We start from the raw sequence: 18,022 nt of genomic DNA, 5'->3' as shown, positions 1-18,022 counted from the left end.
CAGAGAACACCCTTTGTTTGAAAAGAATATTTTGCATCATGTATGAGATATATGAATATGCAACAGGCTATTGCTTTTAACAGTTAATCATTTGTTAGCAAGGTGTGTTTCTATGGCAGAGTGCCAGACACCCAGACATCCATAATTCTTGGCTTTTATTGTCCTACCTTTGATTGTCCACATTCTCATTTTTATGACTATTTTTATAACTATTTTATTACTATTAAACTTTTCAAATTTTAACACAAGTGATTGGTGTTTTTCACAAGGCCATTCCTTCGGGTCCTGTCGCTGGCCTGCTCCTCCTCTTGCCCTCACAAAGAAGCTGCAAATTGTGATAACGAAGAACCTCATGGTTTCATAAATAAGCCTTTTTTGACAAAAAAAGTCCATGTCTCTTAAACAAAGTCTTATGCAAAAAGAACCCTGGCTTATTGCTGAGTGTGAAAAATGCATATTTTATGATTGGCTTTATCTCAAATATTAATTTTAATATTATATGTGTAGGTTAGAGAGTTATTCTGCATTAATTCTCTTAAGTAGTGTGTTAAATATAGTTTTAGGTTATAACATAATGTTAAAATAGAAACTATGCTATGTAAGATTTTTTTTTTTAAGAGAGAACTCCCACCAAGATAGCAGCCACAGGACACCTAAATCTTTCAGAGAAAAAGAATTTAATTCTCCATTATCAGAAGAAACAAACTCATATTGTCATAAATCCTAATTGTCCAACTTATTATTACTGTAACTATATTACTACTTTTATAACCATTTTATTACTATTAAACTTTCAAAATTTTAAAAACAAGTGATTGGCATTTTTCACACTGAGCAAGTTGGTTTTTTCTCCAGCACACTTAATAAATTAGGAAATCGTTTGCATAAATGGCAACCCTTAGGTACTACTGGGAATGCATGAGGAGGATGAGGAGGCTAAAAGGCACTGGGATGACCTAAAGAACACATTCAATTCAGCCAGAATTTGTGCCAGTAACGTCTTGTGGCCGCTCAGAATGCCAAACCACTTTCAAAGGAAAAGGAGCATCTTGCACAGCGTGTTTTGCTGGTGTGGATAAAGGTTGATTCTATTTTGCCCTTTGCAAATCGCTGCCCTCACAAGCACAGGCCCAGTACACCGCCATGGGCCCTCCGGCCACTCCGGAACTACAACTCCCAGACGCGCCTGGGCGGAACCGCTGCCGCCCATGTCGCGAGCGCTGATTGGCGCAGGCCTCCGGTGCCGTATAAAAGCCTGTCTGTGATTGGAGGAGCCCGCGGGGGCGGGGCGTCGCGCCGTTTAAGCGGCGGCGGGGCCGGTGCAGCCGTTGCTCGGCCGTTGGGGCTTGTGAGGAGGCGGAGCGGGACCCCCATCCGGGGACCTCTATCCCGGGGCTTTTCCAGCGGGGCTCCCGCCGGGCACCCCCTTTTCACCAGCCTACCGGGGTGCCCGAAGCCCCTTTCCCCCACCCATGGACAGCCCGGCTCTCCGCAGGGCCGCGATGAGCGCAGCGGAGCGCGCTGCGGGGAGCTCGCGCTGCCCAAGGTAGTGAGGGTGGGGCGGCGGCTGCTGCTGCTGCTGCTGCTGGGACGCCCGGAGCCCTTTCCTTACTTTCTGGTAGATTAGTTTGCCCTAGCGCACCTCTAGGTGTGCTCCTGTGCCTGCTGCGCTTCCTTCTTCTGTCTTTCACTTTCTGCTGCTCTTCAGCAGTAAAATGCTCACCTTGTGCCTGGGTTGCCTCTTTCTCTAAGTGTATTGGTTAAGGAGTTTCTGGTCCTTCAGCAACTTTCTGCACTTAATACTTACGCTGTGGCGTATTTAATACTTTCCTACAGTGCTCAGAGTTTTCATGGATGTGCGCTGGGGTTCTGAGCCAAGCAGCTTTGGTGAGTGGCCCCATAAAGGTCACCATTGCCAAATAATTTTTTCATCAAAACTCCTGGTTCTACACAACCACATTCTGACTAAGCAGCACTTTGGTCAAGAAGCTTCTTAGCTTCTATTAGTCATAGTATCGTTTAAAAAAAAAAAAGTTTGTAGTATCAATATAAATAATGAAAAGAGTGCTAAGGGGTTTTTTTTCTAACTCTGCAGCTCTATTTTTGAAATTGCTTCCGATTTGAACAGATTAAATGTTTGGGTGCACTAAATTTTGTTTTGAGGAAAAATACGGTATGTAATTATACACATCCTTGATTTGATTTATAGAGCATTGATTTGCTTTCTATGTAGCACTTCAACATAATATTCAAGAACTTGGCAGCCTCTATTTCAGTGTTGAGGGTGGGCAAGCTATGTGGATAAGACCATCAGGTACACCAGAAAGGAAAGCAAATAGATTCCTAGACCTACACCCTAAATTATAATGGCTGGTGCATTAGCTAGCCTGAATTATCATCTTCATTCAGTGGGCTATTCAGAAAGTGTTTTTCTGTTTGGGTGTCTGATAGAGACTGGCACAGATTGTTGTTTTTTTCACAGTGGCCACTGCTTCTAATTGAACAGCAATGGACTATTTAGCCTCTGAGTTCTTTCCTTGTATTATTTTTCTCCTCTTTGCAGATAATGTATAAGACTTTGCTTCCATAACATCTTTTTTTATCTTTTCTATGGGTTGGGCACTCCTCCGTAGTACAATAAACCTGCAAGCTGCTCTTTATCAACATTCTTGCTTCTCCTAAATGCCATGATCTGCTAATACCCAGAGAACAGTAGAGCTAATCTGTGTATAAACTTGAAAGTGTTTTAATTTCCCTGTCTGAGGCTTGCATGTCATCAGAGACCTGTTTCCCTGCAGGGTGCCCACCCCCCGTGCCTCCTCCAGATCTGCTGAGTCCCGGTGTCCCAGTCTGGAGGATTTCCCTCCCCTGCCACCCATCGGGGAGCGCCTGGCCCATCTGAACCCCTCCCACGAGCTGCTGGACTATTACCGCAGGAAGATCGCTGACTTCGATGAGGAGCACGAGGAATTGGTGAAAAGGCTGGAGAAATACAAGCAAACCTATGATGAACAGGTTGGGAAATGAGTTTTGGAACAATTATGGATTACATGCACGAGATTAGTGTTTTTATTCAGGTGAAAATTCAGCATAGAAGTCTTGGGATTTATCAGCGCGGTGGATTTTATGATCTAGCTCTCTGTCCTCTGTCAAATCAAACAGAAAAATGCCTGTAAGATGTTCTTCAAAAGTTATTATGGCTTGGTTATGTCTTCACACTGGGAATTTTGCCTTTTTTTTATTAAGGCCTCACTTTAGATGCTCATTACCCATGTTGTCCAGCTTCTTTCCCTTGCTTCTTGTATTGGAGGAATCCTCTTTTGTCCAAGTTTAATAGGCTTTGACTTACGGCTATAACTTGTATTTACTGCAGTGGCATTCATAAGCTGTTAAGTAGAAATTTTAAAAATTGCCTTTTAAGAGGAAGAAATCTTAAAGAACACCTGCAAGATATGCAGTGTCCTGATACAGGCTGTAGCATGTATCTGCCTAGCAGTCATCTTTGTAATTGTGGATGGTTTTTTGGGAATAAAACAGTGACTGCTGAGGTGATTGAGGTGCCTCCTCAAGCACTGGCCATGCTTGAAGCGGCCTGAAAGCCCTTGGGGGTGTTCTGTACATCTCACTGTCATGTGGGAAAAAGAGGGGCAGGTTGCAAAATAATGATTTTTTTTCCATACAGGAGTGTTGGCAGATTCCTGTGCAGGTGGAAAAAAATGAAACATAATAAGTAGCTGGATTCCTTGCTGCTAAATCATACATTATTTTAGTGTTTGTTCTTCAGTGATTTATTTCAAAAATAAATGCTGTTGGAGGCTTTGCTAGGCTTTTGTTCATGTCAGACTCCCCATACCTGCTCTGACCACCAGTGTGGAAATGCAGCTGCTAGAAACTGCACTGCTGTGTAGTGACAGTGATTCTCAGGGCTCTGAACTCCCAGCTGAAACATTTTAAAATAATTTTTCCAATACTGCCCTCATCTGGTCAAATATTACAGGACAATAAAATAATTCCTGAGCCGGCTGTTCTCTCCCAGCTCCAGACTCAGAGCACGAGCAGTTTGAAGTTTGTGAATGTTGCCCAGTGCTCTGTTCCATTTCACGTCCCTTGTTGTCTGCACTCAGCACCAGCTGCAGTGGGAAGTGCGGCACTTGGAGGAGGAGATTGCAGAGCTGCAGAAGGCTTTGAGTGACATGCAGGTGTATCTGTTCCAGGAGAAGGAGCAGGTCCTTCGCCTCTACGCGGAGAACGACCGCCTCAAACTCAGGTGGGCTGCACCAGGGTGGTTTCTGAAAAATCCCTTCACCTTCAGGGTTTTTGTCCTGAGAAGCCTCAGAAAAGATATGTAAACAATATTATCTGATTGCTTGGAATGTGGTTTATTGCGTTTTTTAGTCTTCTAGTCTGACAAAGATCCTCACAGAGGAGCACCATTTATCACTGGTCAGGGGTTTGTGTACAAGTTATGAATTAGACAGAACTGCTAGGGATGTGCTTTGAGCTGTTTTATTTTTCAGCCATTGTCATAATCATGTAATGGGACTGAAAATTACATTTATTTTTCAGTCCCATTACATGATTATGACAATGGGAAGATGCCATCAGCTCACATCTCAGGCAGCAGACTAAGAACTTAGTGTTACAAGTTACTTTATAGATTTTTTGACCAATCTCACAAAGCAAGAGCATGTTGACAGTAGTTCCATCCAACCACTATAAGCACATGTACCTTTAGTGAAACCAATGCTTGCTTATTTCAAATACAATACTTGTTTGTAAGCCTTAAAGCACAATGCACAGAGCTCTATTATTAAGCTTAAAACTTCCTGATATCTTGTTAGATAAACTTTTCTGTAGCTTAAAGAATGATTCCAAGCAAGCTTTAATACACAGACCGTTGTTCTATTTGTCCTTACTTTTCTACATGTTACATAATTTTTCTGCTGAGCTCTCACGGCTACTGCTTAGCTCTAATCACAGTTCTGCTGTCTCTGAGGCCTGCCTTTTGCAGCTTTCCCAAAACCCTCTGATTTTATAGATTCCCATGTGGTCTGGATGTTGCTTACCAACAGGTGCATCTTTGATTGGTTCCATGTGAATTGTTTTTACTTAATGACCATTCCCAGTCCAGCTGTGTAGGACTCTATGGTTGGTCATGGGTTTTTATTATTCATTCTTGTCAAGCCTTCTGATGTATCTTTCCTGTTTCTTTAGTGTAGTTTTAATGTATGAGGATGGTGAGCCCCTGGAACAGGCTGCCAAGAGAAGCTGTGCCTGCCCCATCCCCTGGCAGTGTTCAAGACCAGGTTGGATGGGTCTCTGAGAAACCTGGTTTAGTGGAAGGTTCCCAGCCTGTGGCAAGGGGATTGAAACTAGATTATCTCTAAGGTTCCTTCCAACCCAAACCATTCTATGAAATCACAGTAGGATTAATGAGAAATAAACCCAGATCTTAAAATACTTTTCCCCCACACTTCTCTTCTCCCAGCTCAACTTGACTCATGAATTTTCTACCTCCTCCTCCTGAGGAGCACAGAGAAGGAGGGAATGGGGGTTGTGGTCAATTCATTGCATGTTGTCTCTGCTACTTCTTCCTCCTCACTCTTTCTGTGCTCCAGCATGAATTTTTCCATGCAAGATATAAGAACTTAAGTCAAAATATGTGTTGGTGTGCTTTGACACTTCTCAGGAGTGTGATAAAAAGTCTGATACAGCCCTTAATGTAGTTTGCTTTAAAAACAATGGACACCTACAATCTGAGAGAATTTTAGGCAGCTCATAACTCTTAATGCAGATTCTTTTCACCATGTGCTATTGTAGCAGCCTACATAGCATTGTCATAGTTGAAAAGAGAAATGCCCCCCAATCTCAGCAAAATTGGTAGTGTTCTGGTATTGGCAACATCAGGAATGTCTTTGGGAGTTTATTTTAAAGCAGTATTCTCAGGAACTGCAACAGGTTGGAAAACTTGCAAGCATCAACAGGTAAAGTAAAAGGACAGTGTGTCACAATATTGTGATGTATTTAAAAAAATCTGCTTCTATTTATATATTTTCTATTGTCTATTTTCCTATTTTCGCTTTGTATTCCAGGGAATTGGAGGACAGGAAAAAAATCCAACAACTCCTTGCTATACTGGGAGCAGATGAAGGAGAAATTACATATTTTCATAAGGAGCCTCCACATAAGGCAAGTCCCATTTTTCTGTAGCTCTCCTCTTTGGATTTTAACATGAGTATCTGTATCCCAGTGTCTGACTACAGACCAGACCTGTCCCACAAATCCAAGGCTGCTAAATGAGCCCAAAGCAAGAGGGGTCTGTGGCAACATCAGGTTGCAACAGCAGGTATGGGGAGTCTGACATCAACAAGAGCTGTAGTATAATGGTAAGTAAGAGCAAGCACACTGAAAGTTGATCCTGTTAGCATCAGCCTCCTCCTGCCTTCAAAACATACCTCCAGCTCAGCCTCTGAAATGTCAGATGGGAGTCTGAAGTCATCTGGCAAATGGTTGTCAAGAAGATGGCAAGAACACCACAAAAAGGAAAACAAAAAGTGCAGAAAATGACCAGGCCCAGTGTTTGAAGCTCAGCTATCTCAGAATCCCTGTCTCTTAGAGCTTCAGTAAGGAATGTGTCAAGGTTGCTGCAGCAGTTTCTGGGCTGAAGAACCATCCCCTCTAGACAACATTGTGTTGCATATTTCAGAAGTGATGTTGAATTGTTTAAATGGCAGCACATATGATGTGCAATGCAGCTGAACCTAATCAGGAAAGTCATGAATGATTTGGATGTACAGAGATAATGATGGGAATATAGGGTTTCTTTTGGAATAAGGTGCAGAAAAAGGCTGAAATATGCTGCATTGTTCATGGTTGCTCTGCACTGCTCAAGCTCTTCAAACATCTTGCCAAAGCTTTAAAATTTCTGGTCTAGGGTAGCTCTAAAATTAAGCCTATTATGTAATATCAACCTAAAGATAAGCATTGGGGTTATAACCTGCTCTTTCATGGCCTCCTTTTTTTTTTAGGTGGGTTTCAGTTCAACACTTGAGTTTCAGTATTTTTATCACTTAGCTTCTATCTCAGGCTTGTTCAGTATCATGAGTGGATGTGCTGATAAATGAAGCTTTATGTTTCTCTGTCTTTCTGAGACAAAAAGGAGTATAAAAGAAGGAATAACATCATGTTCACCTTTCTCTTATCTCTGTTTCCAAAATGCTCTTTTTCCTGCTGGGGGTGCTGATTTTTGTCCTAATTAAGCCATCAAAGGCAGAATTACTTTGCACTTTTCTGGTGAAAAATAGAGGCAGTAATGGCAAAACTTATCCATGACAAAGGAAACTTTTCAACATGGCCATTACACTTGTGAAATGTAATGCCTTCCTTGTCTTGTGGTAGAAGTCAGGTAATGCTGTTCTTTTGGATATGTCATTTTAACTTTTTAAGGTTTGCTCTTGACCTTTGCACCTTTGGTGAAGTAGATGCTCAGTGCATTTGTCTTGTTTCTGTAGGTTACTGTGCTGCAAAGGCCACCAGAGACCCATGAACAAGATGATGTTTCTAGCACAGGTACCACACCAAGCTGAGTAACAGCAGCTCAGCTCTTGCTGTTTTTGTCTGTCTTCTGTATGCCAAATAATGAGCTACAGGAAAGTATGTGAATGCTTTGGTAAATCTCCATTAAGTTCCCTAAATGTGTCTGTACATATCCATGGAGTCTGGCTTCCCTTCATCATCCTTTAAAACAGCATTAGCTTTCATGTCCCTGATGTTCTCAGCTAAGGAGGAGGCTGTGTTACATAATTATTTAATCAAATTGACTGAAGTTAGCCAACAAGCTCAAAACTAATTCAAGCCTTGATGTTTGTGCAGCTGTGGCATCTGCCTATTCATCATTTATTTTAAGAAAACATGTCAAGTTTTCTTTCTATATATGCCAACAAAATTAGGAGGGTGCCTAAATACTGCAGTGTGATAGAGGGGATAAAGGTGTGTGATCCCCAGAAGTTCTAGAGTTCTTTCAGCTAACCCTCATAGAAGTCCTTGTGACTGTAGCAGTGGAAGTCTTTCTGCTGCTCCTGTAGGCCACCAGAACACAAATATGTCATGCTTGGCAAGGTACTGCAAGTACATTGGAAAACCCTTTCCTACTTCAGTTAAATTTCTTCAATAGGTACAGAGAAGAGCACTTCAAAAGCAGCAGCAAAAGTAGAGAAATTAAGAAGCTCTGAGAGAGATCAAAAAGATGATGACACACTTCTACTACAGGTAAAAACTTTTGCTAACTGATGGACGTAATTGCTGGGTTGCAGAAAATTATGATAAAAAATATTCTATTTGCTTAAGATGTAGATGTACAAGTTGTGTAAATCCCTGCATCTTACTATGGATCCACACTTTGTCAGTTTACTTAGCTGTTCCTTTGCTGTGAATGTGAATTTAAGAACTGATTCTGGAAGCTTTATGCAAGCAGATGTTCCAGTAATATCAATTGAAATATGTTGTCCTTAAGTGCAGAATGTGTAATTGATGTTATCTCCCATGGTTTGATAGCAGATATGAATTTACATTAAACCCACTGAAGATGTGCAGGGTTGGGTGTTTTGTGGAAGCTTGACAAAAGCAATGTGTTTGAGGCACAGCAGCCCCACAAAGTGCACTGATACAATGAACTGTTCCCTTTTCTAGACTTCCATACAAGTTTAGGTATAGGTAGCATGACACAATGAAAGATAAAAATGTGCAGAATCATGAACTGGGGAAGATGCCAGAAGCTGTATGCGAAGTATGAGGAAGGATGAATCAAACAAATAATGGATGAACTTGTTCAGCAGATATTGATGGTGGCTGATTTTTTTATTATTATTATTATTCAAGCAAAGGTACAGATGACTCTGCATATTCCACAGGATTTGTTAGATGTGTGCAATTTAAATCTTAAGAGTATAAAAATACTAATAATTGAATGTTGCTCCTTATGGTATGCCTCTCTTGCCTACAGCAAGTTGTTTGAAATACTTAGCATTAAAACAAAACATGGAGAAATTAGAACTGCCAGAGGTGTTATCAGGTACAGTTTTTGATCTAAATCTTGGAATTTAACAGGAGCAGAGCTGGTGTGAGGCCTTGCTCTGTGATGGCTTTGTTTGCTTGTGCAGGTGAAGGCCCTGCAGGCTCAGATAGAAGAACAGACACGACTGACCAAGGAACAGGTTGAGTCCCTGCTCGAGGACAGGCGGATTCAGATGGAGGAAGCTGAGGTCCGGCACCAGAAGGACCAGGACAAGATCAAAGCTATAACAGAAAAGTGAGTGAGAGAGCATGGCCATGATGTAGTTAATGAGATGAGAGGGAGCAATAGAAATGTTATGACTTTCAGTGTGTTGCTTTCTGCAGCAGCCATCTGGTAGTGCATGTGGAAGATGAGTGGAATAATGTGCTTATTAAAAATCTTCTCTCACATTGGAAGAAGAACACTTATTTCATTAGATGAGAAGAGTTAAACTCACATTTAGACCATGTGTCTTCTCCTGTGCTTCTTCCAACTTGCAGTGATGACTGGTGAAATTAAGGTAGGCACTAGGAATGATGTTAACTCCACTGGGATCCCTTTTTGCAGGCTCCATAAGACCCAAAATCTCTTGTATGAGAGTACCCGGGACTTTCTCCAGCTCAAGTTTGATGCCAGAGCCAATGAGAAAGCATGGATGGCAGAGAAGGACAGTCTGTTGAGGAAACTTGGCAAAGATCTGGATCAACTTGCTTTCAGCACAGAGTCAGGACAAAAGAAGCAGACAGAGCTGAAGAAGATGCTTCAAGGAAGTGATGGAGCTTCAAAATGCCACAGCAAAGAAATAAAGGTAATTTTTTTGTCTTTGGTAGAGCACTCTTTAACAGTTTTTGACTAGAAAATTGCAAGCACCTTGGCTTTGGCACAATACACAGTCACTAGCAGCACTTCCAAAGTTGTACTGGATTGCCTTAAGTTACATTGTTGTTAGCAGTAATCTAAATAAAAAAACCCTCCTGCTTCAAAATCAGCATCACCTTCAAATTTCAGATAAAATGTACAGTTAGGATTTATGGTAGTGTGTCACTGTCAGTTTCTTTCTTGCTCAGAAAAAAACCCAAATTCTGTAAGCTGTGTGGTAAGTGGGGCCAGCAGTTTTCAACCTGCTGACTGCATGTGCTCTCTGTTCCTGTAAGTGCTCTGAGCTAATGGTCTTAGAATTAATGCAATGTCTGGGTTTTCCTTGATGCTGTCAGGGGAGAATGAGCCCTCTCAATTGATGTCTTCCAGCTCTTCTCTAGCAATCTGAATTTTTCTTCCTCTTCCACTACACTTCCAGCGAGAAGCTGGGAGATGAGAATAAGGAATTGGAAAGTAAACAGGCAATAGGGAATTGTTGCCATCTAGCCCTAAATGCAGATGCCTCTGAAATGTAGTGCTGGGCAAGCAGCTGTGAAAGGGGAGTTAGAGCATTAATTACGAAACTGGTAACTTATTCAAAGGTTTTGGTAATGGGACTGAAGTTAGAATGTTGTCCTCACATACTTGCGAGCTCCAGTTCCAGTTAATTTTTATTTTCCTGCCATATTAGCAGTAATATCACAGTTGCTTGTACAGGGCAGGGGAAGTTTTGTGAGCAGTCTTGAATTAGTTTTTTTTTTTTTTCTTCCTATGTGCTAGTTACTGCAAGACAAGCTGGTGCAGGAGAAACACCTGTCACACATGTACAGAGAGCAGTGTGTCTCCCTGGAAGGGGAGGTGGCTAGGATGCGTGAGGAGAGAGATGCTGGCAAAGAACTCTTTCAGGTAATTAGTGTGTAATCATCATCTCCTGGCTGTGGGATGACCTTGCAGCATTTATTCTGTATGGCCTATGGAGTTTTCCTCTCCTCAGGAACGCTCAGAGAAGATGGGCAAGCGCCTGAAACTGATGACTCAGCGGTGCGAAGCCTTGGAAAAACGTCGCAATCTGGAAGTAGAGGGCTTCAAGAATGACATCAAACAGCTCCAGCAGAAACTGAAAGATGTAGAGAAGAAGATTTATAAGGTAACAGCTAAGTCTTTCTGAGGCAGACTGTTGTGGGCTTATCCTATAGAGATGTATTCTCAGTATTTAAAGTAGTATTCCCTTAGGGTTAAGGAAGGGTTAAATGTGTCTTTAAATATCAGTGTCTGACAAACTTGCCTCCTCTGTATTTTACAAAACAAAAGAGATTTGTCTTTGTTTATCAAATAGGCATCAAGCTTACCAAGAACTGTCCTTTTTATACATTAACTGTGTATTTTTGTTTCTACTCTCAAAAGTTCATATGTGATACTTTTAGCTTACTTAGCTATCTCAAAATTGCAAGGCAGTGGTTTGATTCAGAAGTTTATCCTGCAAAGAAAATGAGTGTTTATTTTCTTTGTGAGAGCCATAGTGTTTGGTTCTGTTCCATTAAGAGGTTGATCATTGTCTTAAGTATTTTGAGTACTCTGTTTATTACTTTAGTATGCATTTGTGACTTTGCAAAAATCACTGCAGAAGCAGTGGCTGGAAGCTGTGTTGTCTGTAGTAGCTTCCAGGTGTGTAGATGAACATCAGAACAGCTTAGAGGGAAAAGCACAGCCTTGTTGCTGCTTGGAGTTAAAGATGAGACTTTTATCTATAATGTGCTTGAGAGGATGATCTTGGCATAGCTTAGACTCTGCTGCAGGAGTCTGGCAGTGCTACAGATTCATTCTTTTCCTGCACTTTTGATGCACAGCTCAGTTTATGCAGATTAATGCATTTATTTTGATTAAAGGCTTCAATTTGTTTGAGTTTTGTTTTTGTTTTTTTTTTTTGTAATGGCCTGTGGATTTTCTTCAAGGACTGATGTCGCTTTTATGTTTCTCTTTGCCGATTTATGTCCGGAGATAGCTCAGGGATGCCACTTGCTCAGTTTCTCTGCTGTTTAGGCTTGTAAGTTTTCTGTGCTGTCTAGGTGGCCTGGAAAGGCCCAGGGATGGCCTTGAAGAGCTGAAGCTTCAAAGGACGAGGAGAGACTTCTGATCTTGTCTCGGTCTCGGTGTTTATTAATTGTTTATCTAAAAGATTTTCTTTCAGCCCGACAGAGGTCTGCACAGCAAGTCAGCCATGGGCACACTCCACAACCCCTGGGGCGGTCACTTATCTTTATACCCTAAGTTACATGTACAATATTTACCATTTCTCCCCAATACCTTCTACCCTTATTAACCGGTGCACTTTTAGTAATAACCAATCCCAAAGTGCCACCATCACCACAGAAGATGGAGGCCAAGAAGAAGAAGGAGGACAGGACACGCCCCAATTCCTCCATCTTACTTCTTTAGACCCCCCTGTACCAAAATCCTAAACCCTGTGTTTTACACTCTAATTAACTTATCCCTTCACCATTCACCCAGTGAATTCTTCCCAGTCCTCATACAGGTGTCATCTCCTGTGTAGGATCAAAGCCCTGCCACCAGACACTTCTGGCAACATTCCAGGATTCCCGAGCCCCCCAAGGGTGTTCTCGGCCACTCTGCATCTCCATCCTGAGGTGCTGAGATCCCACAGACTTAAAGCAGTATATGAATGAGGGGAAAAAGTGTGTATGATGCCTTTACTGGAGACTTGTATGTTTTATATCTGTGGATGGGCTCTTCATTGTATTCTCCATTTCTTAACACTGTTAACCACAAGAGGGCAGGGGAACAAAGCACTTGCAAAAAGTCTCCAGAGTGATCATTCAATCCTTCTCGTTGCTTGAGGTCAAAATGACTAAAGATGACTACATTTCCTGATTTGCATATTAACATTTTGGACTGAGAACTACATGATGACACAATAAGAAACCTTAGGTGGGTCAAGAGAATAGAGGGATTTTAGAGCAGTTTCCCATGCTGTGCCCTTGAAAGTGGCTGGGCTGGCATGCTCTGTGCTATTGCAGGGTGACAGGAAATGTCAGCCCTGGCCAGCTTGCCATCAGGAATTCTGATTATCCAGCAGCCTTTACTCAGCTCAGTACAGGCACTGCCAGTCAAGGCTTTGGACTTGAGCTGCTCTTGAATCTTGTGCAGTTCCAGAGGGCAGCAGGTCAGCCACAGCAGTTAGAACACCTCTAGCTGAAATAGCAAAAGATCAAATGTCATCTTATCTCCTGAGGTACTGAGAACTAGATAGGAGTTCCTTGATAAATAGTTTAACTTGCCCCTTTTTGTGTGTCTCTAAAAAATACAGGAACTAGAAAGGAGTCAAAATGGTTATATTCTATTAAGGTTTTTTCCTTGCTAGTACTATAATACAAAAACAATGTTATGAAAGCTTTGTTCTTTATTTTTAATTCTGGAACACCTTTCTATTGGTGATGAGCTATTAACTTACACATCCCCTTTGCTGGCTACAAAGGGTCTCCTTTAGAGTTCTCTCCCTCATATATTTACCATAATACTCCATAAATTGTATTCTGTACAGCTTTTTTCTTAATCTGTTTTTCTTTTTGTTTTAGGTGGCTATGAATTTGGCACCAGACGACCAGGATCTTGCAATTCTGCGTGAGATCCGCCAAGGAAACAAACTAACACGTAAAATTCAAGGAGAACTTAAAGACTTAAAAACAAAAATCTACATCTTAGAGGATGAACTACGGCACTGCTGAAGCTGAATTATTAGCTGGCATCCTAATTTTAGGAATAGGACATTGCTAGACTTGAATAGTCATATGAAAGAACAGCTCCTGCTTGTTTGTTTCCTGGCATCCATCAACAGAAATTTGAAGAAATCTGCTCTTGAGCCATTCCTAATGTACCAGATTATATTGCTGTTTGAGCTGAGAGATGACACCTGATAAAACTGACTTTAAAAGTACATGATGACTGATACATCAGGAGTGTGTGTGTGTGACTATATCTTCATATCTGTGGTAGGGATCAGTGTATACTGTCCTTTGCCTTTATTTGGAGCATATTATAAATCACATATATGGTTAAAATGAAATTAATAATCCTGGAAGGACCTAGGTGAAGATCTGAATTTTGACTGACATTTTCCTATGTGAGAAGCAGGTTTTTAAATAGTTCCATGATTCCTGTTTTGGTGCTTAACACCTCAGGATGTAACTGTAAATTCTCATATAGAAAGTCTGTGCTGAGATGTCTTACATTTGACTCCTGGACAGGATAACTATTTTAAAATGGCTCCTGTTTGCTTGGTTTTAACCTAATTGCAATAAATCTACCTGACTTAATATGGTGGGAAAGGATAACCCATTATAGAGCTCTTCTGCAAGGATGAGCAACATTTACACAAGTTCTGAATGCTTGGTTGGGAGGTAGGTACTACACAACTGAAATTCATCTTCTCTTCCCCTTCCTCACAGTCTCAACATGCAAAGGAAGCCCATAATAAAGGGGACTTGGTATCTTCCTTAACCACCATATTATCTTTGTAGCTCTAAACAAGGTCATGGTTATGTGCAGAGAAATCATGACCAGCTTTTGCTACAGCAGTTGTTGCTACTGAACTGTAACAAACTGAAGTGGAAGAGCAGCTGCACAGTTGCTAGATGAGACCTGTAACTGTGTGTGGTGATTGTTTTCATACCAGACATCACAATCCTAGAAAACAGATGAAATCATGACAAGGGTTTCAATATTATAATTGCAGGTATTCATGCTTTTGCTGCAGCATCCATAAATCTTGTCCACCTTGCAGCCTGAGAGCAGATCTCTAGTGGAGAAGGGATTTCAATGCCTCTGTTTCCTACTTGACCTTTTTTTACCTTTTTTCTCAAGTATACACCATATAAGCTACCAGCACTTCCTTCTCCTTTGAGCAGAGCTGAGTGTGTGAAAGCAGGCAATTTCTTTTAGGTGGAAGTGGCCATACAGATCCTCATTTAGTGCTTCACAGGTAGATAGGGAGAAGATGGATGTGAAGGTTTGGAGAAGGAAGAATTGTTTTCATAGCATCAGCTAAAGCAATGCAGGAGGGGAAATGCCCTTTAGACACCCATACCCACATCACTTGTCTGAACCTTTTTGTGGCAAGCTTGCTATCCCTTATGGTCCTGTAGTGTGGCTTTTATTCTGTTTGTGTTCTTGAGGGCAATTGATCACAGACTTCAGTGTCCTGGCAGTCCCTGGGTGTTCAACTACACTGCAGCTTGCAAGGGACTGTTTTAAAGGATGTTGCACTGATCAGTTGAGCTGAAAATGCTGAGCTGTACAGAGACTGGTTCATGAACAACTCGGGTGCTGATGTGATGTGAACAGTTAAGGAAGGATATTTATTCCTATCCATCATTTAGTCTCACTCTCTCCTAGCTGGCTGGTGTTTTCATAGAAAAGTCAAGCTAATTAAAGCGAGTTTGTATGTGAAATAACATCTTGGTGGTTTGGAGATCTCAATCCTATCACAAGGCCTAAAAGGCTGCTTCTGAAAACTGCTACATAATGAAGCCTTAGCCACTCATTCAGCAGGACCCATCTACTTAAATTCAGCTGATGAGAACCTAGCAAAAAGGTCTCTTGAACCTATAGAATCCTGTTTATTTTCAACTCTTCCAAGCTGAAGAATTGCCTGTGAAATGACGTTCTCCTCACTGGAAAGCCATGAAGTGTGTCTGGGTAAAGACTTCAAGCTCTGACTTTCAGGTTTGTAAGACTGGGAGGAAATACTGGGGGAAGAAGGATGTAAATGTTTAATTTCCTGGCTTCCTTACCAATATTCTTTAGACTTGAGAAAGACTGAACAGAATAAAATGACAACATCCCTAATATATCTGCTAGTGTATCAAAATCCAAGTGCAGTTTGAACATGATTCTTAATATGTCACCAGGCTATGAACACTTCCTGTGTGAGGGGGTGGGAGGGGAAATTACAGTACTGTTACTCTGTAAATCCATTTTATTTGGAAGCTTGAATATTTTTCCAAGTGCAGGAAGTGCAAAGTATTGTACACACTCTTTCTGTGTGACATCACGTGGTCGTGTGAAATGTTGCCAAAACAAATGGGGACCTTCATGCCAAGAACTGCTTTAAAGAGCCAAGTGCTTCCTACCACTGACAGCTACCCTGTAAAATGTCAACAAAGCATTATTGGTGTTTTCAAAGGGGTTTCCTCGGAGAAGTTCCACTATCTTAATTTTTTTTCCCTACAATTTTTGGGTAGAAATAAAAAAAATAGCGTTTACTCCCAAGATAGATTAGCTTTTTTGATAACTGAAGTTAGTAATGTGTGACCTGTGTCATTTTAGTACAACTAATGCCAGGTTATGAGTGTAGTAGAACAGAATCTGAAATGTCTGCTTCTAAGATTATGGAGAGTCTATACTACAGGATTAAAAGTTAGAACTGGACACATGTTCTTTTTGTGAGCCAAGATACTAAATCTCTCTTGCATAACTGGGAGAAAAATGAGGAGCAGGGGAAACCTTATTGTGTAGCTTCAATTAAGTAAGGAAGGAGTGCCTACTTTTCAGAAGGAGTGTTGAAATATTACTTAAGGCACACAACCACAGATGATTCAGAGGAAGAGAAAAGGTGGTGCAAGAGCTCATTTTGTCTTGCATTAAGAAGATGAATTAATATGTGTCTCTTGAAGACAAAAAAAAACAAACCTACCGAAGGCCTCTGTATCCTAGCAGGGCAATGCTGAGCAACAAGAAGTAGCCTGAACCTTAAATAAATTTAAAAAGGCATAAATTTTTAGTAGGGAGATAGTGTTTTTTTTTTTTTTCCCCTTACTATAACAAACTAGGTATGGAAGTAACAAATTCTCCATCTCTATCTTCAAATCAAAAAATTACTTCACCTTTATTAACTTGTTTTAATAAGTTACTGGGTTTGACCCATTAGAAAATAATGAAATATAATTACATGACCTAACAGGAAATAATTTAGTGGCTCCTTCTGGCTTCAAACCTTTAATGTATTTATATGCAGTATTTGTTGGAGTTTTTTAGTTTTCATGCAGTTGCTTTAATTATAGGGACATGCTATGTCAGCTAACTCTGCACAGCAAGGTTATATAAGGTAAAACCAAAATAAAAATTTCTTGTGAATTTCCTATATCACAGTCTGCAGTAATTCCCCAGTGAACTGATGTTGTGACTGTACCTGGGCAGAGCAATAGTTCTCATAGGTGTTAAAATAAGTCTAAACAGTAATGTAGTATGTGCTTGTATGCAGTGGCTACAGTTAAATTGTTTATGTAAGTAGGATTATCATTTCAGAAACACATTTTACCACTGTGGATGGACTCTCTGGGCAGCCTGATAGTCTGGAATTGAAATGTTTCTATGGAGGCCAGGAATTCTTTGATAATCAGATAGTATTTCTGAGTCTAGCTGGGAGCAGCATGCCTGTGTACTTTGTTCTGGTAGATCTGTTCATACTCATGCAAAGGGATGTTGTTCAGACTTTAATTAAAGCTCATAAACACATTTGATCTTTATTAATAAAGATGTCCTATTTGTCCCCATTCAAAGTGGTATCATAGGTCATGAGTATGTTATGGACAGTTTTCTTTCTAATTTTTTTGCAATATTTTGCTTTTTTATTTTCCAGTTCCTTTAGATTGTAACTCTACTCCCTAAAGCATTTTCCTTAAATGTGCAAGTCTAGCTGTAGAAGTATACACATTTTTTATCCTGCAGACTGGGATTATGCACCAAAACAGTCTTGGAAACAGTGTAGAAAGTGTGAGTGGTGGGAGCTGCAGTGATTCCTTTTGTTTGCTGCCTTTTTAAGGTTTTAGACAAAAGAGCAACATTTGGATTCTTAGGTTGCATCAAATATTGAGGACCTACTGTCCAAAACAGGCCATCAGAGGGAAGCAATATTTAACCCACTGGCAGGAAACATCTCTGCTATGATTGAAGTATTTGGGAGGAGTGTAGTGGACTTCTGGTGTCTCCCATTTAGCACCAAGGGAACTCTTGGAGAAAAGGCATCTTTGAATGTGGGGTAGAGTGACTGCCCTTCCAGCAAGCTCTAGAAATACAGCTTGAAAAACAGAGCCCTCA

General features: G+C 40.9%; 1 protein-coding gene across 3 annotated transcripts; it reads left to right on the top strand.

The window, feature by feature from the left end:
- Positions 1–1,314: 1,314 nt before the first annotated feature.
- Positions 1,315–17,375, top strand: CCDC77 (coiled-coil domain containing 77). 3 transcript variants are annotated; one of them, XM_058805226.1, is made up of 11 exons: positions 1,315–1,546; positions 2,799–3,015; positions 4,215–4,267; positions 6,093–6,189; positions 7,512–7,569; positions 8,174–8,268; positions 9,159–9,307; positions 9,620–9,860; positions 10,691–10,816; positions 10,905–11,057; positions 13,504–17,375. In XM_058805226.1, the coding sequence occupies exons 1-11, from the start codon at positions 1,473–1,475 to the stop codon at positions 13,651–13,653; spliced, it is 1,413 nt and encodes a 470-aa protein (XP_058661209.1). In that variant the 5' UTR covers positions 1,315–1,472; the 3' UTR covers positions 13,654–17,375. The 3 variants fall into 3 exon arrangements, with proteins under 3 accessions (XP_058661209.1, XP_058661208.1, XP_058661210.1); XM_058805225.1 differs by having other exon boundaries at positions 4,125–4,267; positions 13,504–17,373; XM_058805227.1 differs by lacking the exons at positions 4,215–4,267; positions 6,093–6,189.
- The last annotated feature ends 647 nt before the right edge of the window (positions 17,376–18,022 follow it).

Source organism: Ammospiza caudacuta, chromosome 5 (genome assembly GCF_027887145.1).
Source record: "Ammospiza caudacuta isolate bAmmCau1 chromosome 5, bAmmCau1.pri, whole genome shotgun sequence".
NCBI lineage: Eukaryota > Metazoa > Chordata > Aves > Passeriformes > Passerellidae > Ammospiza > Ammospiza caudacuta.
The sequence above is the reverse complement of the archived record's forward strand: the minus strand, read 5'-3'. Positions and strand labels throughout refer to the sequence as shown.